General features: G+C 40.4%; 1 protein-coding gene across 1 annotated transcript in view; it reads left to right on the top strand.

Moving 5' to 3' along the window:
• GPR139 (G protein-coupled receptor 139) overlaps positions 1 to 8,846 on the top strand; it is a 39,238-nt gene extending 30,392 nt beyond the window's left edge. Inside the window, exon 2 of the mRNA XM_008581583.1 lies at positions 7,665 to 8,846. Coding sequence (XP_008579805.1) covers positions 7,665 to 8,599 — 935 coding nt within the window. The 3' untranslated portion in view covers positions 8,600 to 8,846. The remainder of the gene's footprint in view (positions 1 to 7,664) is intronic.
• Positions 8,847 to 27,138: the final 18,292 nt, after the last annotated feature.

Genomic DNA, 27,138 nt, shown 5'->3' with positions numbered 1-27,138 from the left:
GCTGTATGGACTGAGCAACTGTGGTCATCAGTGGCCTGCTCTTCTTCTGCCATTGCAATCAAAAAGTTCTTCTTGGGGTCTAACCTAAATCCTTTCGTAGCTCCAACTTGAGGTCTTTCCCTTCTTATGAATTTCTTAGCTGCCTTTAGGAGGGAGGGAGAGCGGGAGAGAAAATGAAAGAGGTAGAAAGAGAGGATGGAGGAAGGGAAGAAAAGCATGTTGTCCTTTAAACCAACAATTCTGCTTTGGGAATTATTCTACAGAAATGCACAAAAATGCTTAATGAAGCTTGATAGTGACAAAAAGTATTAATAGTAAGTAACATCCAGCAATAAGTGAATATTTCACTAATACTATTGACATGAGGAAAAATCTGTGATGTGTTTCTAAGTGAAAAAAATCAAGCTGCATAACAGTACAGTTGTATAATCTCATCTTGTGCCAATAATCATTATTACTAATTATATTATGTTTTCTTAGGCATATAAGCATCCTGGAAATACAAACACCAAATGACTAACAAACATCTGTTCTGGTTATCTGTTGTGGCATAGTGAACGACCCCAAAACTTAGAAGCTAAAAGCAACAATGTATGACTATCATGGTTGTTGGGCTAATTAGGCTCTGCTGGGTGGCTCCTGCTCCTGGTCTCTCATGCAAGTGCAGCCAGGGAGTAGCTGGGACTTCAGCCACGCAGGGGCTCTATTGAGCTGGACATTCAAGGTAGCTCACCCCCATGGCTGACAGCTGATGCCGGATGTCAGCTATGAGCTTAGCTGAGAGTTTCAACATGGGACCCTGCACATGGCTTCTCCAAGTGGCATGGTGTCTCACAGAATGGCAGCTGGGTTCCAAGAAGGAGCATCCCAAGAACAAGTATTCAAGAGGCCCACTTATGAGCTAGCCTCCGAAGTCATGCAGTGTCACTCCTGCTATAGTATATTGGTCAAAAGAGAGACATAGGACCAGCTCCAACTCATGGAGATGACGTAAGAGCAAGAATACCAGGAGGTGTGGTTCATTGGGGGCCATTTATAAGACTAGCTACCACGTTATCTCTGGAAGATGGAGTTTTGACAGACTTTCTCTTTCTGATTTCTAATGTAGTCATTAAATATATAAACTCAGGAGACAAAAAGCCTGGTTTAATGTCCTGGCTCACCACCCTCTAGCTGTGTGACCTCTAGAGGTTAAACTATTTAACCTCTCTGAACCTCAGTGCTCTCAAATCATAGTACCAACCTCCCAGGGTAGTTGTGAATACCAGATAAGATACTATGTGTAAGATGCTCGGAAGTGCCCTGGGCATAGCTCAGTAAAAGTGAGCTAATTGTATTATTATTACACATTGATAGAATGTTTAATTTTTGGCAAGTATGTATTACTTTTGTAACTGGAAAAATAATTTTCAAAGGCAAAAAATAAAGGTAATATAGCAGAACTAAGGTATATAAACTCAGAACTCCCAGTCAGTGCTCTGTTCCCCAGTTCAACTGTTTCTTCCAAGTAATCTGCAGAGAACCTTTGGTCATCACAGTCACTAAGAATACCTCTAAGAAGACCTTGAACCTTTTTCTCTGGGCTGGCAGCCTGTTCAATGGTGTGGTCTGACAACCTGAATTGTGTTGTTCTTTCAGCCACTACCCAGATCCTTTCAAGTTTGATTGAGCACAGTAAGCTGCACAATGTAGGAAATGGATTCCCCCCAAGAATATAAACAAGAGGATTTTAAATCACAAAATATGGGCTTTATATTACCCAGGAGATTATACCTGTCCAACAACACCATTGACAGGAAGGATTTTTTTTTTAGAAGCATTGACATTTTGATTGTGAAGTTCACTGGGGCTTGGTTGGATCGGATTGGTCGAATTTCCTCAACAGAGTCTTTGGACCAGTTACTTTAAGAAAAAAGCTGAGAAATGGAATTTCAGGCAGTGATGACTTGGGTTTCTTAGTTCACCCACTCTTTATAAATACATATAGACCCTGTCGACACCACTCTTTTTCTCTGGGGAAAAATGAGCCAACGTGGAAATAAAATGATTTTTTGATATGGGGAGTTATAGCAAATGCCAGGCCTTAAGAGTTGAAGACTCTACCTTCCCATTTCTTTTTCAGAAAACCAACACACAGGTATTGTTCCATTCCCCTCTTGGTCTCTCCACTTCACACATCTCTGTCTCACCCCAAGGATCTACTAATTGTTCTAAATGTTGCCTTGGGGGGAAATCTAACTGTACAAAAGAAATGGGAAACTCAGTGTCCACAGGTTAGTTTTTCAAGAAAGGCAATTACTAGAAACTTAAGGAAATGTCAAATATGAATACCTTGCAATTTAATTTGGAGTTGATGACTTGCCTGACTTAAAGCATTAGTTAGATGGGGCTGGAATATTTTTTAAATTTATTTTAATAATTTTTATCTATTTATTTTTTATTAGTATGTATATTGTTATAAGTTGTTCTTATTCTTTATGCCCCTTGTCCAATCTCTCCCTATCCCTTTCTCCCTACCCCCTCCCACCACTGATAACCCTAGATTTCTTCTCTCCCTCTGAAAGATTAATGGTTACTCTGTTGATTTGTTGCCTGGATGATCTGTCCAATGCTGAAAGGTATGATCAGGTCCCCCCAAAATTATCATAGAGCAGATGCTTCTTCTGTCACTCTGGAATGGGCTTTGTGGTAAGAGACATCCTATTCTTTTCTTTGGTCTCTGCTGGTGACTCTACTTGTGTCAATGCACTCCAGTGGCTGGTGGACCATCTGCATGGTGGTTGTGATGTCTAGCCACATTTGCGACAACTGTGGTTACTGTGGTGGCTGTGCTGGGCCACCCACATGGAGGTGATGTTTCTGGCATGCTCCTCAGCACTGGCAGTGTGCCTGGTTGTGTGGGGGGATCCAGTCCCAGGCTTGATACCACAAGACCCCAGGCAGGGCACTGAGGCACTGACAGTGTGCCTGGTTGTGGGCAGGGGGTGGGGCTGGAATATTTTTGAAGAGTTTGGTTATGGAGAATGAACTTTTAGCACCATGCTTCAAACAGGATTCAACTGAAGAAGGAGAGACAGTGGCAAAGAATCACTCTCTGCAGAATATATTCAGCACTTTTCTGGGGAGAACTCCCCCCCATTCATCCATTCCTGCCTAGGAATGGGTATCAGGGACATGAGAAGGAATGTGGGCATTGTTTAACAGACAGAAAAAAAAAAGAGGTTCTGAGAAATCATGACACTTTTCTAAGTCAGCGGGCAACCTAGGGAACAGGAATCCCCTTCCTCCAGCTGAGAACCCTTTCCTAGGATAAAAAGAAAAAAAAGCAGAATTTGATATGCTATAAAGTCAGGCAGAGCTAGAGTCACCTTCTGTCTTCCCCCCTTGTTCAGTTTGTGATTTAGGCAAATTACCTAAAAATTCAAGCCTCAGTTTCCTCATCTGTAAAATGGGAAACTGTTCCCTTCTCTTTCTGTTCCATGAACATACCAACCTCATTCCCACCCCAGGGCCTTTGCACTGGCCATTCCCACCGCCTAGAATTCTTTTCCTACAGATTTTTTTGTGGTGGATCTCTTATCCTCATTCTTGATTGAATGCCAATGTCACTTTCCAATCTAAAAATGATTCTCCCATCAATTTGTCTCATCCCTTGGTTTCATTCTCTGTAGTATAACATCTAAAATTCTCGTGTGCATTATTTGTGTGTTTATTTTTTGTCTGTCTCCCTCACTATACTATGAACCCCAGAACAAAAGGGAACTTGTTCACATTTTTAATCCCTGTATCTTCAGTGCCTCATACAATGCCTTGCATAGTAAATGATAGTTAATATTTGTTGAATGAATGGATTCTCAGTCAATAGCTAACATACGTTGAGCACTTACCACATGCCAGGCACTATTCTAACCACTTTACAAAAATTATCTCACTTAATCCTCAGAACGGTCCTATGAGGTGGTATTCTTATTAACCCCATTTTATAAAGAAGACAACTGAGACAAAGAGAGATGAAATAAACTTGCCCGTAGTCAAAGAGCCAATAAATAGTAGAGCCAGGACTGAACCCCATGCAGCCCAGCCCCAGATTGCACACTCTTAATTGCTGGGCTTCCATGACATTGGCTCAACAGGGGAGATTTGGACCTGCTTTCACAGCTTGCTTTCCATGAAGCTTTGACTATGTATTATTAGGTCAGAAGAGCAAGGATTGGAAGTCAGGCCTTTGACCCTGACCCTCCTCTGAAAACTTTGCCCTTCATTCTGTATCTGTTCACCAGCACCTCTTGTATCCCTGTGTGCCTTCTCATTTATCTCTTTAATACTTAGCCACTTATTAGCTATTTCTACACTCTCTAGTAAAGACCTTGAAATTCTGAAATACCAATTTGTATCCACCTTGGGCCTATGCACAGATCCTTGCCCAGAGAAGATGGATGCTAAATACTTTTTAAATAGATTTCTGGATGAATAAAACATTTTGAAATGCTTTCAACAGAACACAGCAAGGCTGTTTAATAAAAAGAGCTATAAAGTGCAAAAAATGCTTACAAAGCAAACAGAATCAATATAAATTTTCCTCGCCTTAATTAACCCAACTCTTTACGTTTCTCCCACCTCAGGGCCTTTGCACATGACATTTCCTTTGCTTGAAACACTTTCTCCTCCCAATCTTTTTGCCTGCTTACCTCCTCTGCTCCTCCAAATCTCAGCAGAGATTTTCCTAATCACTACTCCCAAATACTCCTTCACAGCATTTACTATGCCTTGTGTATGCATTTTCTTCTGTGGCTCCTCAATTGATGTTTTTCTTACCTAGTAGAATCTAAGCTCAATGAAGGCTGCACAGAGCATATCTATTTTATTCACCATACCCTCCAGCTCAGAGTGTGTATACAAAAACATTGTTGAATGCAGAATAAACTTCCGAAATGTCAGGTTTGCACATATAAGGAACTTTGCCTTAATGAACTTCTTTTCTTTTTTTTTTTCTTTTTTTTTTTTTTTCCTTTTTGTCTTTTTTCGTGTCCGGCAGCGGATCGCAACCCTCAGTGTCGCCCCCGTACCGGACCGGGACCGGCAACGGGATCGCACCCCTCGGTGTTGCTCCCACACCTCGCTCAGCCAGTGAGCGGGAACCGGTCTGTATGTGGGATCCGAACCCTCGGCCTGAGGGCCGCCACGCTTCCCAAGCAGCGCACTGTAGCAGTGCGCCACCGGGCCGGCCCCTGAACTTCTTTTCTTTTTTTTTTTTTTTCCTTTTTGTCTTTTTTCGTGTCCGGCAGCGGATCGCAACCCTCAGTGTCGCCCCCGTACCGGACCGGGACCGGCAACGGGATCGCACCCCTCGGTGTTGCTCCCACACCTCGCTCAGCCAGTGAGCGGGAACCGGTCTGTATGTGGGATCCGAACCCTCGGCCTGAGGGCCGCCACGCTTCCCAAGCAGCGCACTGTAGCAGTGCGCCACCGGGCCGGCCCCTGAACTTCTTTTCTTAAGTAGTGACTTAAAGTAGGATATATTAACCATTTTTCTCTATTAAGTACAGTGTAACATACCTGCATGGTGTCCCCACCCCACTTGGAATCCAAGTACCAATATTTCAGACTGGTTTAGAGCACGGGTGTTGGTCCTGGGTTTGAATCCTGGCTAAATAAATCAGTACCTTAACTCTCCACCACTTCAAAATGTTATTTTGCAGTGCTTTAGACAAGAGCAAGAACAGCACAAACTTAAAAATAATAATAATAATAAAATGACAATACCTAGTACTGAGAGGATATGGAGCAACTGGAATTCTCCTATTCTGCTGTTGAGAGTATAAATTAGGGAAACGACATTACAGAGCCATTCAGCAATGTCTGGGAATGAGGAAGATGCACATACACTAAAACATAAATACACAGAGACATTCCCACATGTAAGTACTTCTCATGGAGAGTCATATCATAATATTAACAAAAGTGGTTCATAATAGCAAAATCCTGGAACTGATTTAAATGTATCTATACATTTAATTATAAGAAACTATATGTTCTTTACTCGTGTATATAAATAAATGAATTTCAATACGTTTGTACAATGGGATGCTATCTAGTCATTAGAATGATTGAACTATAGCTACATGTACCAACAAAAATAGGTCTCCAAAGCATAATACTGAATGAAAAAAAGCAGCACACAGAATGTCAAGTTCAATATGAAAAAAAGCAAGACTATGCAAACGCGGCCCTGAACACTACACGCTGCCTGCAGCCTGTGACTGCTTCTAGGGAGAGAGAGGGGGGAGGATGGAGAAGAATGGGAATGGACCTATTTCAAGGGAACTTCAACTGTATTTATAATGTCATTTCTTTTTTAAAAAAGAGCTGAAGCAATATAGAAAAATGTTAAAATTTGTTCAATCTGAGGAATGAGCACACATGTAAAAGACGTTTTTACATGTGAACTAGTTTATTACATTTTAAATGAGTACCAAGAAAGAGAGGGAGAGAGTGAGAGGGAGAAAGGAGAGAGAGCTGGATTCTAGTTCTGCCACTAGACCTCAGAAAAAGGACATAAGCTCCCCAAAATCCTTCCACAGCTTGAGCTCCATGAAGTTTTGACTGTATATTATTAGGTCAGAGGAGCAAGGATTGGAAGCCAGGCCTTTGACCCAGGCCCTTTTTGTTTGGAAAATTAGATTAACAATGTTCAAATTTCAGGGTTGATTGTGAGAATTAACGACAATAAATGTATAAAATGACTTCCAGATCTTATCCACCAGAATATCGTTTTGGAGTGAGTCCCTGATCACTTTCTAAATGTGTCTTATTCAGGGAGACATTCGTTTTTTAAACTGATCAGAAATTATGTGGCTGCATTTTCTGGCCCCAAGAGAAACAATACATTGCTACAGTTTGTGCAAAAACTATATGCATGCATATTATATAGACATACGTAAGCATAGATTATTTATTAACTATGATTTCCCTGAGAGAGGGGAACTTGGGTAGTTACAGAACAAGAGTGGAAGGGAAATTTACTTTTCTCTGCTGTTATTTTTAACTATGCTCCATGTGTGTAAATTATCTATTCCAAAAACAAATATAATTTTTAAAAAATTAATCTAAAAGTCATGATCTTCTCTACTACTTCAATTCTGAATTCACCTAAAGAGGAAAGATCCTAAAATTCAAGTTCTAAAACGGTTCTTAAGAGGTTATACAGTCCAGTCTCCTATGCGAACACATACAGCAGAAAAAGCGATCTCAGCCCCATAGTTGCCATGCAGTTGGACAAAAGAAAGAGCATGGGACTTGAGATCGATTTGAGATGGGGGAATAGAGTTTTGGATTCTGTCACTATGACTTACCACCTGCCTGACTGAGCAAGTTCCTTAAGCTCTCAGAGCTCTGGTTTCATTTCTAAAGTGAGTGTAATGATGGGACCACCTCTCAAGATCGAGTGAGGAACAAGTAAACTAGAATATGAGCATAACTTTAAGATAGTATCCAGATGTTTCTGTGAGGTGTGATTTGTAATACAGAGGTTGTCCCTCAGAAGCATTGGTTCAATCCCTTTGCCTTCTGTGGGAGTACTCCAATAAATACACGCCTAGGACCTCCTATTAGCCAACAAAGTCATTCTTGCTTCAGAGATAAACCAGATTCTCTTCTCTTCACAGCAAATATCTTGACAGTGATCATCCTCTCCCGGCTGGTGGCTAGAAGGCAAAAGTCCTCCTACAACTATCTCTTAGCACTCGCCGCTGCGGACATCTTGGTCCTCTTTTTCATTGTCTTTGTGGACTTCCTGTTGGAAGATTTCATCTTGAACATGCAGATGCCTCAGGTCCCCAACAAGATCATCGAAGTGCTGGAATTCTCATCCATCCACACCTCCATTTGGATTACTGTTCCATTAACCATTGACAGGTATATCGCCGTCTGCCACCCACTCAAATACCACACAGTCTCCTACCCAGCCCGCACCCGGAAAGTCATTGTGAGTGTTTACATCACCTGCTTCCTGACCAGCATCCCCTACTACTGGTGGCCCAACATCTGGACTGAAGACTACATCAGCACTTCCATGCATCACATCCTTATCTGGGTGCACTGCTTCACTGTGTACCTGGTGCCCTGCTCAATCTTCTTCATCTTGAACTCCATCATTGTGTACAAGCTCAGGAGGAAGAGCAATTTTCGTCTCCGTGGCTACTCCACAGGGAAAACCACTGCCATCCTGTTCACCATTACCTCCATCTTTGCCACACTCTGGGCCCCCCGAATCATCATGATTCTCTATCATCTTTATGGGGCTCCCATCCAGAACCGCTGGCTGGTGCACATCATGTCTGATGTTGCCAACATGCTGGCCCTTCTGAACACAGCCATCAACTTCTTCCTCTACTGCTTCATCAGCAAGCGGTTCCGTACCATGGCAGCCGCCACACTCAAGGCCTTCTTCAAGTGCCAGAAGCAACCAGTACAGTTCTACACCAACCATAACTTTTCCATAACAAGTAGCCCCTGGATCTCACCGGCAAACTCACACTGTATCAAGATGCTGGTTTACCAGTATGACAAAAATGGGAAACCTATAAAAGTATCCCCATGACCCCATAGGTTTGGCACCAAGTGCCTCCGTCTAATCCATTTCCAGATGGGAGGGCTCCCATCATGTGGCTGAGCAGCTCTCCTTAGGAGTGCTTACCTGATTTTCTGTCTCCACAGACTGAGCAACTCTCAGACTGGTAGATGAGAAAAGGTGGAAGAGGAGAGAGGAAAGCATGAATATTGTTTTTATTTATGCACTTATTTTCACAAAGTCACGTCGACAGCCCAAGTTCCTACCGGCTTGAAGAGGCCATTGGAGGTTGTCAGTGTCATCATCCTGTGACCAGTGAAAACATGCAGTAGAGACATAGTCTGTGACTTAGTCCTGGCACTATCCAGTTGCTAGGAACTGCTCATTTATGTGACACACCAAGCCACATAGCATGTAGCTGAGTCCACACTCTTCTTCTGAGAGCTGAGTTCATCCATTGCTTCCCTGTGCTGTTCCCAGAAGGAACAATGCTGACTGATTCGGGATTTTTCCAAGGTGCCCTTTGTCATAAACAGGGTTGTGCTCTTGAGGTGATCCTGGCACCTCTAGCCACAAAATGACACTACATAAGGGATAGGGGAGTATTGAATCCTATCCAAACTCTGGCCGGAGCTTCTGCAGGAAGGCTCCACACCAACATAACTATGACCCTCAGACCTGAGGTCAAAGAGGCAGTTTTCTATTTGCCGTTATGTATAGATTTTATCTATCTCCTCCAAAACAAAGACCCTGCCTGGTGCATGGGGGAAAAGGAGGAATTCTTGAGCCCAGAAAAACAAAAAAAATAAGCCCACTCTTGCCATCGTTTCAGTCCATCCCCGTGTCAGCTGTATGTGATCCCTCTGCTCAAATTCGCTTCTTGTGATACTGCTCAAGCTTCCTAGGGAAGCCTCTTCTGTGTAGAGTTGCCAACCCTGCCTCCTTGCTTGCTGGAGCTCTTACCAAATTGTTTTATTTGAATTGACTTCTGAACTGAATTTAATAGTCCAGGGTCAGGAACTGTAGCTCTCCGGGTATGAAAGGAGGCATTCTCCACTCTGCCCCACAGTCCAGCTGGCATTCATTCAGCCACAAACACAGACACAATTGACACAGAAACATGCCTAGGCTGACTGATCATCTGCCCTTTGATGCACATGACTCAAAAAGGTGGTGCCAGTTCTCGGCGAATCTGTTTAACCCAGATGCTTGCAAAATGATAAAATGGAAATTTATTTATTTATTCTCCCCTTGCCTGTCCAAGGCAAGAACAGTTCTAGGATGTAATTAGTAGGGGCTTTCCTGGAAATAACCACTCGTAATTGCACAAACACATGCACCCACATTCTTGATTATATTAAACCCCTATGTGTCTGGCAACGTGTTTTGAAAGGGAAATCCATGCTGGAGTTTCTTACTTCTCTCCCAGATTCCCAGTATTTGAAGTCATCTCTCCCAAAATGATTTTGGAATTATGTGATATTTTTGGTGACCAAACAAAAAGCAGATAGTTCACGTGGAACACTTGGTTCCTCAAGCTGGATTTTTACTGCATTTTATTCCTAAATTGGAAGACATGTCTGTTCTTTTTAAAGGAATTTGCAATAAATGAATGGGGTAGAAAAAAACGCCAGGGAAACACAAGCCCTAAACTTCAGCCAATGCCCTCAAGACTAACTCAGTATAATTTTAGGTCATATTAGTCCTGATGACCCTAATTCCTATGTCTTTTAACTGATTGCAGTAGAGTCTCATCAGACTCAAGGACTAGATTCTAACGTCAGTGCAAAAAATAAAACCTTGACAGAGCCAAAGTCATGTTTGCGAAGTGCTCAGTAAAGAGCCATGCTGGAGATTGTTTTCTATCCTTTTAGAAACCTAACACAGCTAAATTTTCCTCCTGCATTGGAACAAGTTGCTGTTTCTTTGGTTGAAGACAAGACTGAGTTGGCTTGCAATTAGGGACCATATTGCATGATTCTAATGTATCTGAGTACATTAGGACCACCCTGGTACAGCAAAATGCTCCCCCTGGAAGGGGTTCATGGAAGTTGGTTGAGGGACAAGCAGATTTGTATCACCCACCTCACACACTCTCCAGGGCACATGCTCATTGAATGGAATGATGGATGGATTCCCCCATGTCCTTTAAACTACATTTCTCTCTCTCTTTCTCTTTTTTGCCAAGTACATGTAGTTGAATATGTGTTTGATAAATGTGTGTATAACATGATTCCACCACACCCCTTTATGAATGAACATTGACCAAAGGCTACCTACACCGAATATATATATTTATCTATTTATTTATTTATTTGTTTGGTTACTTTTTAAACAGGTAGCTCTGAGAAATTCTAGTTTGAACTATATGTTAACAAGTCAAAGTGCAATATCTATAAAGGTTAAGCAATTTCTTTGAGAATGTGTGCAAGATGGAAAATATGTATGTGAATCTCAATGCTCTCTGCTCCACGTTTTTAATTGGATGTAAAAATTAATTGTTGATGTTTAAAAACAGGGTGTGCTTTGGGAATGTTTTCCTCAGACACTCATTTATTATTTCTCTTAACCACAGAGGCTCACCACATAGTATTGTGATCTCTTTTCCTTCTGAGTATATTTTATATTTTGCTAAATAATATTTAGAAGAGGTTTGATTTTTGAAGGCACTCCAATGATTTGCTGTCTTCTGCTTAAAATGTGTATGAATGTCCATTGGGTCAGGTTGACACATATCTCCTAAAATTTATTTCAGATCATCTAAAGACATTTAACTTATTATTATGTATAGTAATAATTATGGACAGTAATGAAAAGGGTTTTTTTTAACTTTAAAATTTTAAAAATTGTAAGCCTTGTCTTTCAGGCCAGTTTTGGAAATAAAGCCTTGAATTTTGAAGCCTGCTGATGATGGCACTCAAGCAATTGCCTTATATTGGGGTTTTGTTGTGCCTCTTTCAAAGACTGTTAACTAGCATCTCCCTTGCTGTATGATTTATGTCCTTGGTTGGACATTGCAATGATGCTACACACATACATGCTGTGTCTTTTTATTGAACAACTCGAAGACTGAAATGTCTCATGGGGAAGGTAATGAGGGGAATGACAAACAAACCATAAAAGACAGACCATGAGAAGGCATGAACTTCAATTTTGCAAACAGCCTGCAATTGGAAAAGATGACTTTGCACAGTTGGTGCCTACTGGTTCAATGTGGGGAGCCTATACGAAATGAATTAAAGACTCTAATGTTGGCTATTCAGTTTGAAGAATGGAATAGAAAGTTATCACAGAAAAATAGCAAATGTTCATATTTTCTTAATTAGGTAATATATTGTGTTTGGACTTGTTTGTATTATAATAAATTCTAATATGGTGCACACTTGGTGTTTGGTATTTGCACATATGTTCAAGCAATTGCAGAATGCTGATTTTTTATTAATATTATTTTAAATTGAAAAATCAGAATTGTATATATTTATGGGATATGATGTGATGTTTTGATATATGTATACAATGTGGGATGATTAAATCAAGCTACTTAACATATCCAGCACCTCACTTACTTATCATTTTTCGTGGTGAGACATTTGTACTTTACTCTCTTAGTTATTTTGAAATCTACAAAACACTATTATTGTCTAGAATCATCCCGCTGTACAGTAGATCTCAAAATGTATTTCTCCTGTCTAACTGAAACTTTATACCCTTTGGCCAATGGCTCTCCATTCATTCTCCTCTTCTCCCCCTGGCCCTGGTAACCAACATTCCACTCTCTACTTCTGTGAGTTCAACTTTTTTAGGTTCCACATATAAGTGAGATCATGCAGTATCTGTCTTTCTGTGACTGGCTTATTCCTCTTAGCATGATATCTTTGAAGTTGCAGAACACTGATTAAATGGGAACCTTTCTTACACTTTTTAATGGGAATCTTACCTACACATTGTGCTGGGAGCCAAAATAAGGCAAAGGTCCCACCCGCCTCCTGGTTAGCCAGATATATTTTAGAATTTAAGACCACCGAATTCTGCTTCCTGTAATCCTAAATTAGGTGGTTAATTGGGTTTAAATCTGAATTCTTTTCTGATCACCTCCTCTATGTCTTCGAGACAGTTGTGCGGCCTTAATCATAAGTAGAAATCTAGCTTAATGGCTAAGAGCTTGGACTTTGGTGTCAGACAGCCATGAGTTTGTGTCCCAGATCCACAATTTACTAAATGTGTGGCCTTGGACAAGTCCCTGAGGACCTCTGAAAGACTATTTTCATCTAGAAAGTAGTGCACAATTTAATTTTTTTCAATTATCTTCAAGGTAAGTAAAAGCTCTCATGGTCAGGAGCCCAAGATGTAGATTCAGTTATTAAAGGCTATAATTTTGCTGTCTGTGTGATATTGGGCAATATTCTCAATCTCTCTGAGTCTCAATTTCCTCTCCATAAAGTGGGACTAATCATAATTCCAGTAGATACTTCATGGGGTGATTATTAGCAGCAGAACTTTAAAAAGCCTCCAATTGTACATCAGCTTAAAAGTGAGGATGCTTGGCCCAAAGAAGTGAATGGTTTTGTTCTAATGGAATCCAGGTCACTCGATACTTCATCCTTTCTCCTCCACTTCACTGTCTTCTCTGCAAAATTCTGAGTCATTCCCCAAAAGATCACATTATTTTTATGCCCTTTTTAGAGTTGGGTATATTGCATAGTTTTGCAACTCTTCAAGCCCAGATCATTCAAGCATGAGATATATTATAACAGCCTCATAATTAAAACACTCAGCTTGACCTTTCCCTGTGAGTAGAACTATTTTCTAATCGGCTGTATCTGGAATTCTAACCACAGCTCTCAAACTTGCTATGCATTTTCCCACAGAAACCACCATCAATTCTACAGCCACCCACAAACTACTGTCACAATCCATCTTTGCATCAACTTGGAGAATGAAAATGGCTTACAAACAGAGGGGGAAGAATGGGAAAGCAAAGAATTTGCTGAGAGTGTCACAAATAGAAGCCGTCAGTCATGGCTACAGCATCCTTATTAATTTTGCTCACCAACTCAGGGAGGCAGGATAAAAGCAAATTGATGGAGGTTGAACTGTTAAATAATAATCCCTTTATTAGTGCACTCAACTAAATGTGATGGCCCAGCTTCTTTCAAAGGTGTGTAATTCATCCACGTACTTGCCAGACACAACAAGGGGGATAAGAGTGTCTACTGGGATAAATAGATACTGCAAATTTCCTGGGTTTATTGGGAGAATGTGTCACTGTCATGCTGAAAAAAACCCCCACACTTTCTGATTTAAAAGGAGCAAACAGGGCCACGGGAAAAAGAGATGCCTTCTCATCTTCTCATTAACAGAGAAGTTATCCTGTCTATTCAGCTTCGTTACCTAGAGAATGGCAGTAGCAAGATATTCCTCTCCATTGCAGATGAAGCCAGAGGAAGTGCAACTTAAACTGAAGTCTGAAGGATTCGGATTAAACTTAAAGAAGAAATCATCATAGGGATGTCTAGTAACTCCACAAATAGTTTTCATTGGGAATTCTTAGAATCTGCTTTCCTGGACATATTTTAAAATGGATTGTATTTCAGAGTCTTAGAGGGAACCAGATCTCACTCAGATGACTTCAATGAGATGTATTTAACCAAATGACTGTTACCAATGGTCTGAGCAAAATTAAGGGAACCAACAAGAGCTGTTGAGACACCCAGGAGCTAGAAATAATGGGAAGTCTTACCTCCCCCAATGGAGAAATGGGAGGAGAGGTATTGCTGGAGCTCAGTAAGGGCCAGGGCCTTGGAGACAGGGGTCTTCCAGCAAGGAGAAAGACATCATATCATCACATCATATCTCTGACATTTCTGCCAGAGATATGATGCCAGAAAGAAAGGGACTGGAATACTCCAATCTCTGTCTTCCTTCTCTATGATATCTTGTAGATTCCTTCCATTGGCCAAGCTCAAACCGAAGGCAGCCAGGAAGAAAGTGCTGGAGGTACAGTCCACAGTGGCCAGACTCCAAGGCAGTGAAGACTAGATCAAGGTTAAAGTGAGACAGGAAGCAACTGAAGAGTGAGTAGCAAAGGTTAGATTCTTTTTTCACTATCATTGAATTATTAAAGAGCCAGAGAGAATCCTAGAGATTATTTTATTCAAATACCAAAAAAGAAAGCTAAAGTCCAAGATGTCCCCTTGCCCAATATCATACAACCTAGATGTTAGTAGGTCCTCTGCCCATTGATCTTCCAGAACATTTCTCAGAAACACAGGATAGATTATATACCTTCACAACCTTGCTTAAAACCTTCATGGTTAGAAATTTCTCATGGTAATTCTTAGCATCTCCAATGACCAGACTGTTAACTTCAACATAACTTAGGGATGGAAATGAAGAGTCAAGAGAGTGGGCATCCATTTAACAATTACTGTGTCTCAGGCACTTTTATAGCCATTTATTTTTTAATAATATTTATTAAAATACACTATGTGTCAAGATCCATTCTGGGCATAGTGATTCTTTAATGAAGGAGACATGTAAAGTCACTGCCCTTGTGACATTTATATTCTAATGAGAGAGACAACACACAAGGAGGCAAATAAGGTAATTTCAGGTAGTGATAAGTGCTGGGAATAAGTAATAGTAAGGGATTGGGGTCAGGCAAAAACAACACTAGAAAAGTCAGCCAATGAAGGCCTATTTGAGAAGATGTAATAGAATTGGGACCCAAATAAAAAGGAGACAGTTACATAAAGATAATTCCAGGCAAAGGGGCCAGAAAGAACAAAGGCCAAGAAAGGGAAATAACCTTGAGTGCTCATGGAACAAATACAAGACTAGTATTGCTAAAGCATAGGGATCGAGGGGGAAGAGTGGTATGGAAAAAGGCAGGGATTGGTGAGCAGAAGCCAAATATTGTAGAGTTTTGTGGGCCCTGGTGAGGAATTGGGTGGGAAGCCATTGGGGAGTTTGAAGCAAGAAATTGACGTGATCTTACTTCATTTAATCCTCACAACAGCTCTGAAAGCAAGGTGTTGTTACCTCCATTTTCAAGATGAGAAAGCTGAGTCTCGTGGAGATTAAATTAAACTTGCTCAAGGTCCCAATAAGTGATTTATGAGTTGGTATTTAGGCACAGTCCTGTCTGGTTCCAAGAGCCACCTCACCAGGCCAACTTGACATGCTTCTGTGACATCACACACTATCTCCCCTGAATTAACAGCTTGGTCCCATTAGCCTTTTCATCATCCAAGGTTGATATTTAAATGAAAGTCATCCTCTAATTCCATTAACGAGGAGTCAGGAAGCATCAAGGCATAATACTGTGTGGCTCTATTTCATGACCCAATTCATGTATCTGATGAAATCTGGCAGAGCAGAGTATCAGCCTACAAGACTGTAGATAACATAATACAGACGTTACTAGCAGAAAAGGCACAAAATGACATGTGCTTTTAAAAACGTTCCTGCACAGTCTTCTATGATATTTTCAGTGTCATTTTTCTGCAAATGATTTTATACACAGATTTTTAACTCTTGGTGCTTCTCCAGCTTAGGCAGTGGCCGTTTAAAACAATTGCCTGTGCTTCTGTCCAAGGTGCTGAAAACATTTGACCACGTTTTGTATTTGGACAAGAAGAGCGATATCTGTTTTAAGAAAATTTTATGTATGAAGACACAGATTTACATCCCTCTCATAAGAAGAATTGGGGCATAATTGTTTACTTTATAAAAATATTTAAGGTACTATTTCCTACAGAAGCAACTCCACTAGGGTCTTGCTCCTCAAATCATGGTCCACCTATCAGCATCATCTACACTCCTGGGACCTTGTAAAAAATGTGGAATCACAGGCTCCCCTCTTCCCAACCCAGCCTGCAGAACCAGAAGCTGAGTTTTAACAAGATCCCCGGGTGATTCATACATGCACTAAGGTTTGAGAAGCATTTCTCTTATGCACTTATAAACAGTGGTTTTACACCCCTGGGAGCTTCTGAAAATTCCAATGCCCAAGATGAAATATAAACATTAACATTTTTTAAAGCTCCTTAGATTATTCCAATGCATATCCTAGATGGAGAAGCACTGATTTTTTTAAAGAAACCTTTATGTCACTATCATAAATGGAAAATAAGTATTACCTACCATAAACAGATAGAAATCATTTTTTATAAAAATACAAAAGACTTTCAATAATTCTCAACACATCTTATTGTCTAAACCTCATATCATTCTCTTTAATCAAAGACAAAAGATAGGTGCTAAGGGCTTACTACCACCATATTGAGACTTTCTCCTTAACCTAAACAAAAGGATTGATAGCAAATTATAAAGAGAAACTTTGCCACAATATACTTTGGTATTAGCAAAGCCAAGCAATGTGCTAAATAACCCACTCACACACTCCCTGTATTAACAAGCATTATACTTTGGAAAACACTGATCTATTAAACAAAGAGCTTTCGGCAGCTTTTTTATTTTAGTGATTCCAAACTTTATCCACACTTTGTACTCACCTGGAGTTTGTTTGTTTGTTTCCTTTGTTTAAAAACAAAACAAAACCTATGTCTGGACCCTATCCACAGATAAATTAAATAAGAACCTCCAGGAATGGGCCCAAGGCATCAGACTTTTCAAAAACATTCCCAAGTGATTCTGATACACAGCCAGGATTGAGAACCACTTGCTTACTTTGTAACACTTGGTTAACTATAAGAATCAGGAAATTACAATGCATGTCTACCAAATAATCTGTCATTTGACCATTGCACTAATGCAGACTCTCCACAATTGGCTGAGGCTTCACCATGTGTGAATTTTTCACTGTTGAGGCTGAAGGGTGCTGACAAATTACAGTCTTCTATCCCTCACTCTGGGTTTGGAACAACTTGAGGAATGGATTCAAGAAATAGACTGGTGGAAATTAATTATAAGCTGTATTACTGTAAGGGAGATTGGAGAACCTCAGTTGGACCTAGGGTCAATGGATTTCCTACCCAGCTGGCTTAGATCTTGGGCCAAATACCCATAAGGCCATCTGGGAGTGCATAGAAAATCATTATCCAGACTGTTGCAAACAAGTCAAGCCCTGTTGGTGAAGACAGTTAGAAATGGACCTCTGGACCCTCCCCTGGAAGCCAGGTCTAGACCACAACACTGTACAGAAGATGGAAGTGTAGATAGAATTCCTCCCTCCTTGGGGTAGGCTAGTCTGAGAAATAGAGAAGGAAGGGGGCTTTTTCATACATACTGCATTACTTCTCCCAGTTCTATAGGTCAGTCAAGGCCTTCCTTCTCCATTGGGAGTGTAGCAAAAGAGGGGGATTGAGAGAAGTTACCTTCCAAATACTTCTGAGAGTAGAATCAAGAGTTCCTAAGTAATAGGCTGAAGTAGAATTACTGGAAAGAGAATGTGGTTCCCCCTATGCTCACTTCCTCATGACCTAGAGAATTTTACAAATATGGGTCGGGATTTTACAACCCATAAGGAGACAGTCTGTTAAAATACTGCAAAAAAAAGGCAAGAAAAGATTCTCCTTATCCTCCCAGCCTCCCACTGTCTTCAAAGTAGGGCTGCTGGGTGCCTCCAAAAGCATATGTCTGTTTTCAGGGACAGACATTCCCAGCCCTGGTCTACTCATCTCTCCCAGCTGTCACACAGTTCTCCAAAAGCTCTGAAATCATGGGGCTGCCCGGTTATCTCAGTTGGTTAGAGTGTGGTGCTGATGTCATCAAGGTCCAGGGTTTGATCCCTGTACCAGCCAGCCATCAATAAATAAATAAATAAAAACTCTGAAATCAAAAATAATTTTAATTGACTTTGATCAAAATAAGGATGCCAAATAGTGCTTTCAGGAGTGAACATAGGTGGTGCCAAAATCAGACCCTTTAAAGGATTGCAACACCAGAAGGCAGGTTCTTGGTGTAAGAGGATGTGGATCATGAAGAGCTGGGTTCAAATCCTGGCTCCACCATTTTCCAGCTGAGTGATGTTGGACAAGTCATGTCCAGTCTCTGAGCTTCTGGTGCATCATCTGTAAAATAGGAATAACAATTGTACTGACTTCAAAAGGGGTTGGTGGTAATTACTTACAATATTTTAAAGTGTCTGGAACATTATTAATACATTTTTTAATAAATTGTATTATTATTTAGTTCTCTGTAATAGGAGCAAGAGGCACGTTGCATATTCCAGGACTTCTCTGAGAAATAGGGTCCACTTTGAGTGATGAGGTCACTTCCAGGGAGAAAAGATTTAGCTATGTCATGTTCCAGCACTCTCTTTTTTCCAAAGTAGAGAAAGCATATCATTCATTGCAGTCATACAGTGACAGTCCCTGAAAAAGATAGAGCCTCAAGGATTTGGAAGAAAGCAGGCAGACCATCAGTCACTTCATATTCAATTTCAATACCATGAAAAGTGGCTCCCAGTTTTATTCTAGTTCTTTCTCTCAAACAGTTTTCAACTACTGCTAATCTCTGGAGAAGCCATCAGGATGATGTGATGGCAGCTGCATAACGGCCACTTGTCCATCTCGTTAGGGTTGCTATCACTTGGCTTCAGTAATGAGAAAAATGGAAATAGTCCTGTTGGTGGGTAAAGGTTGATACAGGTGACCTGTCCTCACTATGTCAAGTATGTCTTCAGGGCTCTCGGAGAGGATACAAATATTCCTCAGCTGGAGACAAGGGCTTCTTGTTATTGTAAATTAATCTTGTAAATATCTGATTTCTAAGAGGCTGTAATGACATGACTCCCTGTTGCTATCTGTGTGTGCCTCTTATTGTATCTGATTGTCTGGGGCATGGTGGTGTGCTCTGACATGGCTGTCCCAGTGAGGTCTGCAAGGGAAAGGCCACAACCATAAGGGGGAAAGGACAGGGTCTTCCCCAAGGAGCGAGGTCATCATAGCATCTGTCATCAGGAAGAGAGACAAGTCATCAAATGAGGAAAAAGGGAGTGAGCCTGGGGATATAGGAGAAAGTGCTCAGCTCCTCTTTGTCTTGGCTTAGACAGTCTAGATGTCTGCAATCGTTTTTCTAGAGAGGAGATACTAAACATGGGGTTTGGAGCCAGAAGAAAAAGGACTGGGACAGGCTGCTCTTCCTGAGACCCCACTACCGGGATGGGTCTACCTGCAGAGGCAGCTTTTCTTTAAATTTCACTTTGTCCATAATGTTCTCTTTGTTGTTTTCCTGCCAGAATCCCATACATTTAGCAAAGTCCTGCTTAAATAGTCCATCTTGTCCTGGTTGAACTGAAATGTCAGATAAGAATTTACCCCCAACCAAGGCTAGCACAGACTTAAAAGTGGGAACCACCCCACCCCCACCCCAGATAAAAAGTGAATCCAGCACAGAGTTAGGCCCCATGGTGCCATCACCCTTTTCTGAACAAGAGATTCTATCTGTGGCCACCCTTAGACATAATGGCTTTATCTCTGTCAAGAGAGAGAATTATCTTTAAGTGTTTCTGAGATGGATAAACCTCACCAGTTTTATCCAATAGCTCTCTCTTTGGACTTCAGAACTGACAAGACATGTGCCAATTGCCAAGTGGCTGCAGAAGACCCCAAAGAGAGTCCTCTCCTCCCCTCTCCCTTTCCTAATCAACCACATCTCAACAGATCCTTCCAGATCTATGGCAGTTCTCTCCCAAAACTTCTGCACCAATATTTTTTGCTTTCAAATCCCACTCAAATTTCACAATGGTATTACTAAGGAGCGAATTGGGAGAGAAAGCAGGAGAATGGGACTGGGAACTTGAAATTTCTGCCAGGCAGCAAGACCAACCTCAAACCATCAACATCTAATTGTTTCTTCTTCATTTCTTCTTCTACAGAATGAAAAGTAGTCATTGCTCCCCATTTCAGAATCCTCTTTAAACTTGCAGGGAGTTCTTAAATTGCATCATTTTCTTCTCTATTCCAAATAATTTCAGTAACTCTTACATTTCCTGTAGCATTTTTTTCTCCAAATACTGCAATAATCTTTGTGTCTCTTTCCAAATATCCTCCAAACCCCAATGCTATCTCTACTGCACACAGATAATTTCATTGCTGGTAACCTATTTCTATTATCTACTTTTCCTGAGACAAAAGGACAGACAGCTTAGTCAGGTGGAAAAAATCTAGATTAATTTAGATAATGTTAAATTCATTAAAATAAATTTAGGGCAGAGATTCTTCGGGGTTTTCTGTTGTTGTTTACAGCCCACTTTCAAATACCAGAACTTTCAGGGACATGCTCGAGAGGATTAACAGAATCAAACCAAGTCTTGAAAAGTCAACAATAATTGCAATGCAATTGCTGCTACAGAACAGTCATGTCTCATCCCTTCTGCAAAAGCATCCACATTTATTGAACTCATCATTTCAATGGTCTCTCAGCACTAACTGTATTTTTATTAGAGACATTCACTGGCTTGCTTGGTTTTCCTACATATTTTCAAGGTAAAATTCTTATGACGTTTGGGTTAGTAACAAACTGAATCAAAAGAAAAAAAAGAGTGAAATAAAATGAGAGAGTGATGATAATATTAATAATATACATATGCATAGTAAGGGTTATCCTTCACATTCTGAAACATGAGAATGAGCCTGAAATGGGACACACACGTCTGTGATTGATTTGATCTTGATTCCCACATACCTCTCAGTGTGAGCATCTCGTACACTAGAAGTGATCTAATGCCTGAAAACATGGATTTTTTTTTCCTGCAACTTGACTCGTAAACACAAGCCAACTACTTCAGTTGGTCCTCAATTGAATAAATATTTGTTTCAATGTGTTTCAGTGTCAGAAGACACTTTTGCTGTATGCCAGATATTATTTCATTAATGATTCAATGGACGTTCAAAGGCAATTTTTGTTGTACTCAATTTCATCTTACTTGGTAATTTTAGAATCAAATCATCAAGAGAAGAGCCTAAAAGTATTTCTTAATTCATGGAGAATTTAGATCAGAAATACTAATTTCTCCTTTAAGGGTGGTAAACAGGTTCTAAACATTTACATGTTCCCAGCATTGTGATAGAATAGGCATTGCTGATTGAGCTAGTAACAGTTTTCTTGATGAAAATAACACTTCTTCTAACACTAATAGATTTAACATTTTACTTTTATAGTATGGACATTAAACACCTTTTCTCTGTTTAAAATGCTTTTCAAAGATTGTTCAGATAATTATCTAACTCAGAAAATAATGATTAGTGTGGGAAACGAGCCATGTTTTTAAGGTTTTACCAGTTGAGGTAAACGACTCAGCAGTAAGCTTGCGGGGTTCTTCTTAAAGATGAATTGTATTCAGAACATATAAAACTTTACTTATTTTGAGGGTTTTGAATGGACAATTCACTTAATGATCTTCTTATTGTAGAATTTTTAATAAAGTGATTCCCGACAGCATAAAATGCAACTCCACTGTAAATGTTCAATCTTCCTTTGTCACCGGCATGATGCTACATCACGTTCTTACTTCTTCTTCCAGAAAGCTGTGCCCACTCCACATTCCATGCCCCACTCAGCTGACAGACATTGATTTTACAGTACAGATCTTCAACTGTAGCTGGAATAAAATTGTACCCATTGATAGAAAGTTGGTGGATGACCTAAGAAGTTTTCTTTGACATATCAGCTAAAAACTACTGGGTTATATACTATTATAAGTGTCCTAGAAATTAGAAGGCATATATGGTATAAAGTCAGAAAATGGCAAGGGGGAAAAGTTGAAAAGAGCACTGGTTAAGAACGGAAAGCCCTGAGTTCCAGTTGTAGCCTTGCCACTAACAGCCTGAGTAGAGTCACTAAATTCCTGCTCTCTTGAGTTTCTTCATCTATAAAATGATGGGGTTGAATCTACAAGATTCATGTACACAAAGGAATTTCGAACATGATCAGAATGGATCACAAATCCATGATAAATTGATTTAAACATAAGAAGGAAAAAATGCCAAAAGAAAATGGGGGGGTCATTTTTTTATAATCTTGAATGTGGGTAGTGTTAAGGTAAACTGAGTCACAATAAAAAATGTTTTAAAGAGTTTATTTGCACAAACAGCAATTCATGAATCAGGCAGCTCCAAACCAGAAGTGCTTCAGGAGTTTCACTGAAAGAATACAAGGATTTTATAGGACTAGGGAGAACACAGAAGTAAAGCAGAGAAAATATTTGTTTGGTTACAGTTATACAAATATGTTATTTCGTCTATCTTGTTAGAAAGCCTCTGGTTATATAATTGTAAGTTCACTGGCTGCTTCTGATTGGTGGAGCATAAGTTCTGTTTTTCTGTAATATAGGAATTTACAGGAAATAGCTCAAGTTAAGTTTTACTTATGATTGCAAATCAAGGAAGATTAAGGTCACTTAAGAGACTTAACCAGCTTTGTCTGCTCAGGGATTCTTTAGGATTGTTCTCCATTTTAATTTACTTTACCAGTAGCTTTTCTTAGTACGACACCAAAAACCAGGGAGGAAAAGGAATGAAAAGACTAATTTGGCTAAATAATCTTGGTTACTTGAGTTTTTTGTTTGTTTTGGGGGGGCTGGAGGGGCAGCTGGCCAGTAAAGGGATCTGAACTCTTGACCTTGGTGATATCAACATCACACTCTAACTAACTGAGCTAACTGGCCAGCCCCAGCCTTGGAGTTTTATATATTGCCCATTAAATTCTATATTTATGGGGAAGAATTTATATACTTTATCATAAATTTATATATACTTATTATATACTTATATAGTAAGTGTAGGCGGGAAGGATTCAGTACAGGAGAGAAGTTGACAATGCTGGAGAGATTGAGGGTAATTGAAGGAGTAAAGACCCTGAGAACTCCAGGGAACATGTGAGAGGCCACTTGGGCGATAGGAAAGGGAAAGAGGAGAGGCTGTGTGGAAAGGGAGGACCCACTTTTGACTGAAAGCTTCTGTGACCATCTGCTGAGAGGATGGTAGATGTCAGAAGGCATGAGAATGGAGAAGTTTGGAAATTGCCTTTATGGACGATGGACAAGAAAGCTGAGCAGGAACACAGAAGACCTGGGGACTAACCACACTGACGTATTAATAAACTCGTTTTTTAAATGGAACAATGCCATCTGCCTCACCAGGTAGTGGTGTGTTAAAATAAAATAAAGCCAGTTCATCTGGCTATTCAGGAATCCTAGAATTTCTAAGCAGGAACAGACCTTAAGATCATCAAGGCTTCCCAAAATGAGGGATGATGGTCACTGATGAGAGTGGAGATAGGTTTTTAAGTGGTACTCAGACATGACATTAAATAATATCAATGTACATGGTAGGCAATGCTACCCTTCTCCATTCTCTCTCTACCTTTCTGATCGCCTCACATGGGAAGTCTCTGGCTGGTGCTGGCAAGTCTGCAACACCTCTCTAAATCATGCCACCTTCCCATAAAACAAATCAGACTCAGACTTTCCAACAGTGAGAGTATCTAAACAGAACTGAATAAGATGGTTTATTTTCCTCCTACTTATTTTCATGGTTGTCTTCTATTTATAGCCGTCAATAATTGTCTTAGCATTCATGATATAAATATATGATCTAAATATTATATACATTTTCCTTTTAAAGTAAATTTAAAGTGAGTTATTTTAAAAGAAAAAGTTGTTTGAGTTCTTTATATATTCTGGATATTAGTCCTTTGTCAGATGTGTATTTTGCAAATATTTTCTCCCACTCTGTTGGCTGTCTTTTAGCTCTGTTAATTGTTTCTTTTGCTGTGCAGAAGCTTTTTAGTTTGATATAGTCCCATTTGTTTATTTTTCCTTTGGTTGCCCGTGCTTTTGGAGTCATATTCATGAAGTCTGTGCCCAGCCCTATTTGCTGAAACGTTTCTCCTATGTTTTCTTTAATAAGTTTTACTGTTTCGGGGTGTATATTTAAATCCTTAATCCATTTTGAGTTGATTTTAGTACAAGGTGAGAGATATGGGTCTAGTTTCAATCTCCTGCAAATGGATAACCAGTTATCCCAGCACCCTTTGCTGAAGAGGGAGTCCCGACCCCAGTGAATAGACTTGATGCCTCCATATGACCCAGCTATCCTACTGCTGGGAATATATCCAAAGGAATGGAAATCATCAAGTCGAAGGTATACCTGTTCCCCAATGTTCATTGCAGCACTCTTTACAATAGCCAAGAGTTGGAATCAGCCCAAATGTCCATCATCGGATGAGTGGATATGGAAAATGTGGTATATCTACACAATGGAATACTATTCAGCTATAAAAACTAATGAGATACTGCCATTTGCAACAACATGGATGGACCTTGAGAGAATAATATTGAGTGAAACGAGTCAGGCAGAGAAAAAGAAATTCCACATGTTCTCACTCATTGGTGGGAGCTAAAAAAACAAACAAATTAATTCACCCACATACACACACATAAAAAAAACGGGGAGGGTGGGGAAGAAGATATAACAACTATACTTTTATGAAGTTGTTACAACAAGCAAACGGAAAGGACATTCTTGGGTGGGAGGGGAGAGAGGGAGGAGGGAGGGAGGTGTCGGTGATGGGCCATAATAATCATATACAGTGTATATTGACAAAATAAATATTTAACGAAAAAAAAATAAAAAAAATAAAAGAAAAATAGTAAATAAGTCTCCAGGTAGTGTGCAAATAAGGCAAAATAGTGAAGACATTAAGAATCAGATCACTGGAGGAGTGATGCCAGAGAAGGAAAGGAATTTTTCCTAGATCAGACAGCATGCTAGATGCTGAGCTGGAATCCAATGCCAGGCCTTGCTCTCACCCAGAGCGTCCCATGGACTTGCATTGTGCAGCCCAAAGCTGAAACCCTGTCACTGACCCTTTTTGTCTCTTTTTGCAGAGGCGAACCTTGCTAGAACCAGCATGGTGGAGATAGGAGCCCCGTCCAGCATCTCTGGCCTTTGGTGCAGGAAAGTAGAGCAGGGCTCTGACATGCCTGACAAAGCAGCCGGTCAGGAGCCAGAGCTCAGGGAGCCATGTGCCTGCTCTGCACCCAGAGCCTTCTGGAGAGTCAGGCAGATCCAGCATCCACTGATGAGAATTCATAAGGGGGCTCTGGGGAAGAAGCTGAGGGTGATGAAGGCATGGTGGACCTTGAGCCAGGTGGTGGGAGCTTTAGAGGGCCAAGGGGCCAGACCCATTCAAAACCCAAGGGCAGAGCCCATACGGCCCATTTCCTGAGAGAAAATTGCTGCTGCACTGTTGGGCATGAGTGGTACTTGCTTTGTTCACTAGTATATCCCCACGTCCTGGCACATAATAGGCACTCAGTGAAAATCTGTTAAATGTCTGATGAAAGTGAACCTTGAATCAGAAAGGAGAAATAGAGATATAGGTAGAGATAGAGAGAAAGGCAGAGACAGAGAGAGAAAGCACAAAGGGGAGGGGAAGGGGGGAAAAAGAAAGAGCTGTAATCTAGATGCAGGCAGCAACTGTATATAACTTTCTCCCCAATGTTTCTCCAATGGGAAGGACAGTACCTGGCACATAAATGACTCTCGATGAACGTCATTTGAATAAATGGACAAATGACTAGAACAGAGACACAGCATTCATAAATAACCATGATATAATTAAAAATAGGAGTGGTCAAAATAATTTCCAGAGATAGCATTTATTGAGCACCTACTATAAGCACTCAGTGGATGTTAATGGTATTAACTGTTGCTATTATTACTAGTCTTACTGAGCACCAGGCACAGTGTTAGGGGCTTTACACAGATTATCTTAAGTAATCCTTGAGGGAGGCAGGACCTCTTATTGATCCCATTTTACAATTGAGATAACTGAAACTCAGAGATGTCAAGTATCTTGCTCAGAATTACTCAGCTAATCAAGAGATTGATGATGGATCCAAGACCTTCACCCAGTTCTATGTGTCCCCAAAGTCTGGGATCTGTCTGTTACAGGACTGTGCCTAACAATATGACATGCCTAAGGCTGGGTGGGGTTGGTGGGTGTTTTAGAAGAGTTCACCAGCCACAAAAAATGGAAAGGGGAAGAGAGAGGGAAGAGACCATTGTGGGAGACATTATTAGGATTCACCAAGATTTTGGGTTCTCCTCTCTTTCTGTCATGAAACCCCTTAAGGTGAGGCATGGCCATGTGACTTTCTTTGGCCAATGAAATTTGAATACAAGTGACATATATCACTTTGGGGGCAGAGGCATTTAAGAGCCACTAAGTGGCTATCTGTGCTCTCATTCCCTGCCAAGCAATTGTTGAAAGAGGCTGATCTAAGCCAATACATGGAGGGTGGTCAACCAAATCTGCAGTAAATTTTAAATTAGTAAGAAATAAACTTATGTTAAGGAACTATATTATGGGGATATTTGTTACTGCAGCACAACTTTGCCTACTCTGGCTAACACATAGTGATGACTATGAGAAAATTACAAAGCAGTGGCACCTCTAAAAAATGAAACGTAGGACACAATGTTTGCATAGAAGAATCTACTCATGGATGTCAATCAAATCCAAAAAATAGGTTTTCAATCTATTTAAAAATAGAAAAGCGATATCAAGGCTATTGGAAAGGCAGTGCAATGTGGTGG

Source organism: Galeopterus variegatus, unplaced genomic scaffold (genome assembly GCF_000696425.1).
Source record: "Galeopterus variegatus unplaced genomic scaffold, G_variegatus-3.0.2 Scaffold2398, whole genome shotgun sequence".
NCBI classification, from domain to species: domain Eukaryota; kingdom Metazoa; phylum Chordata; class Mammalia; order Dermoptera; family Cynocephalidae; genus Galeopterus; species Galeopterus variegatus.
Note: the sequence above shows the minus strand (reverse complement) of the source record. Positions and strands in the feature narration are given on the sequence as shown.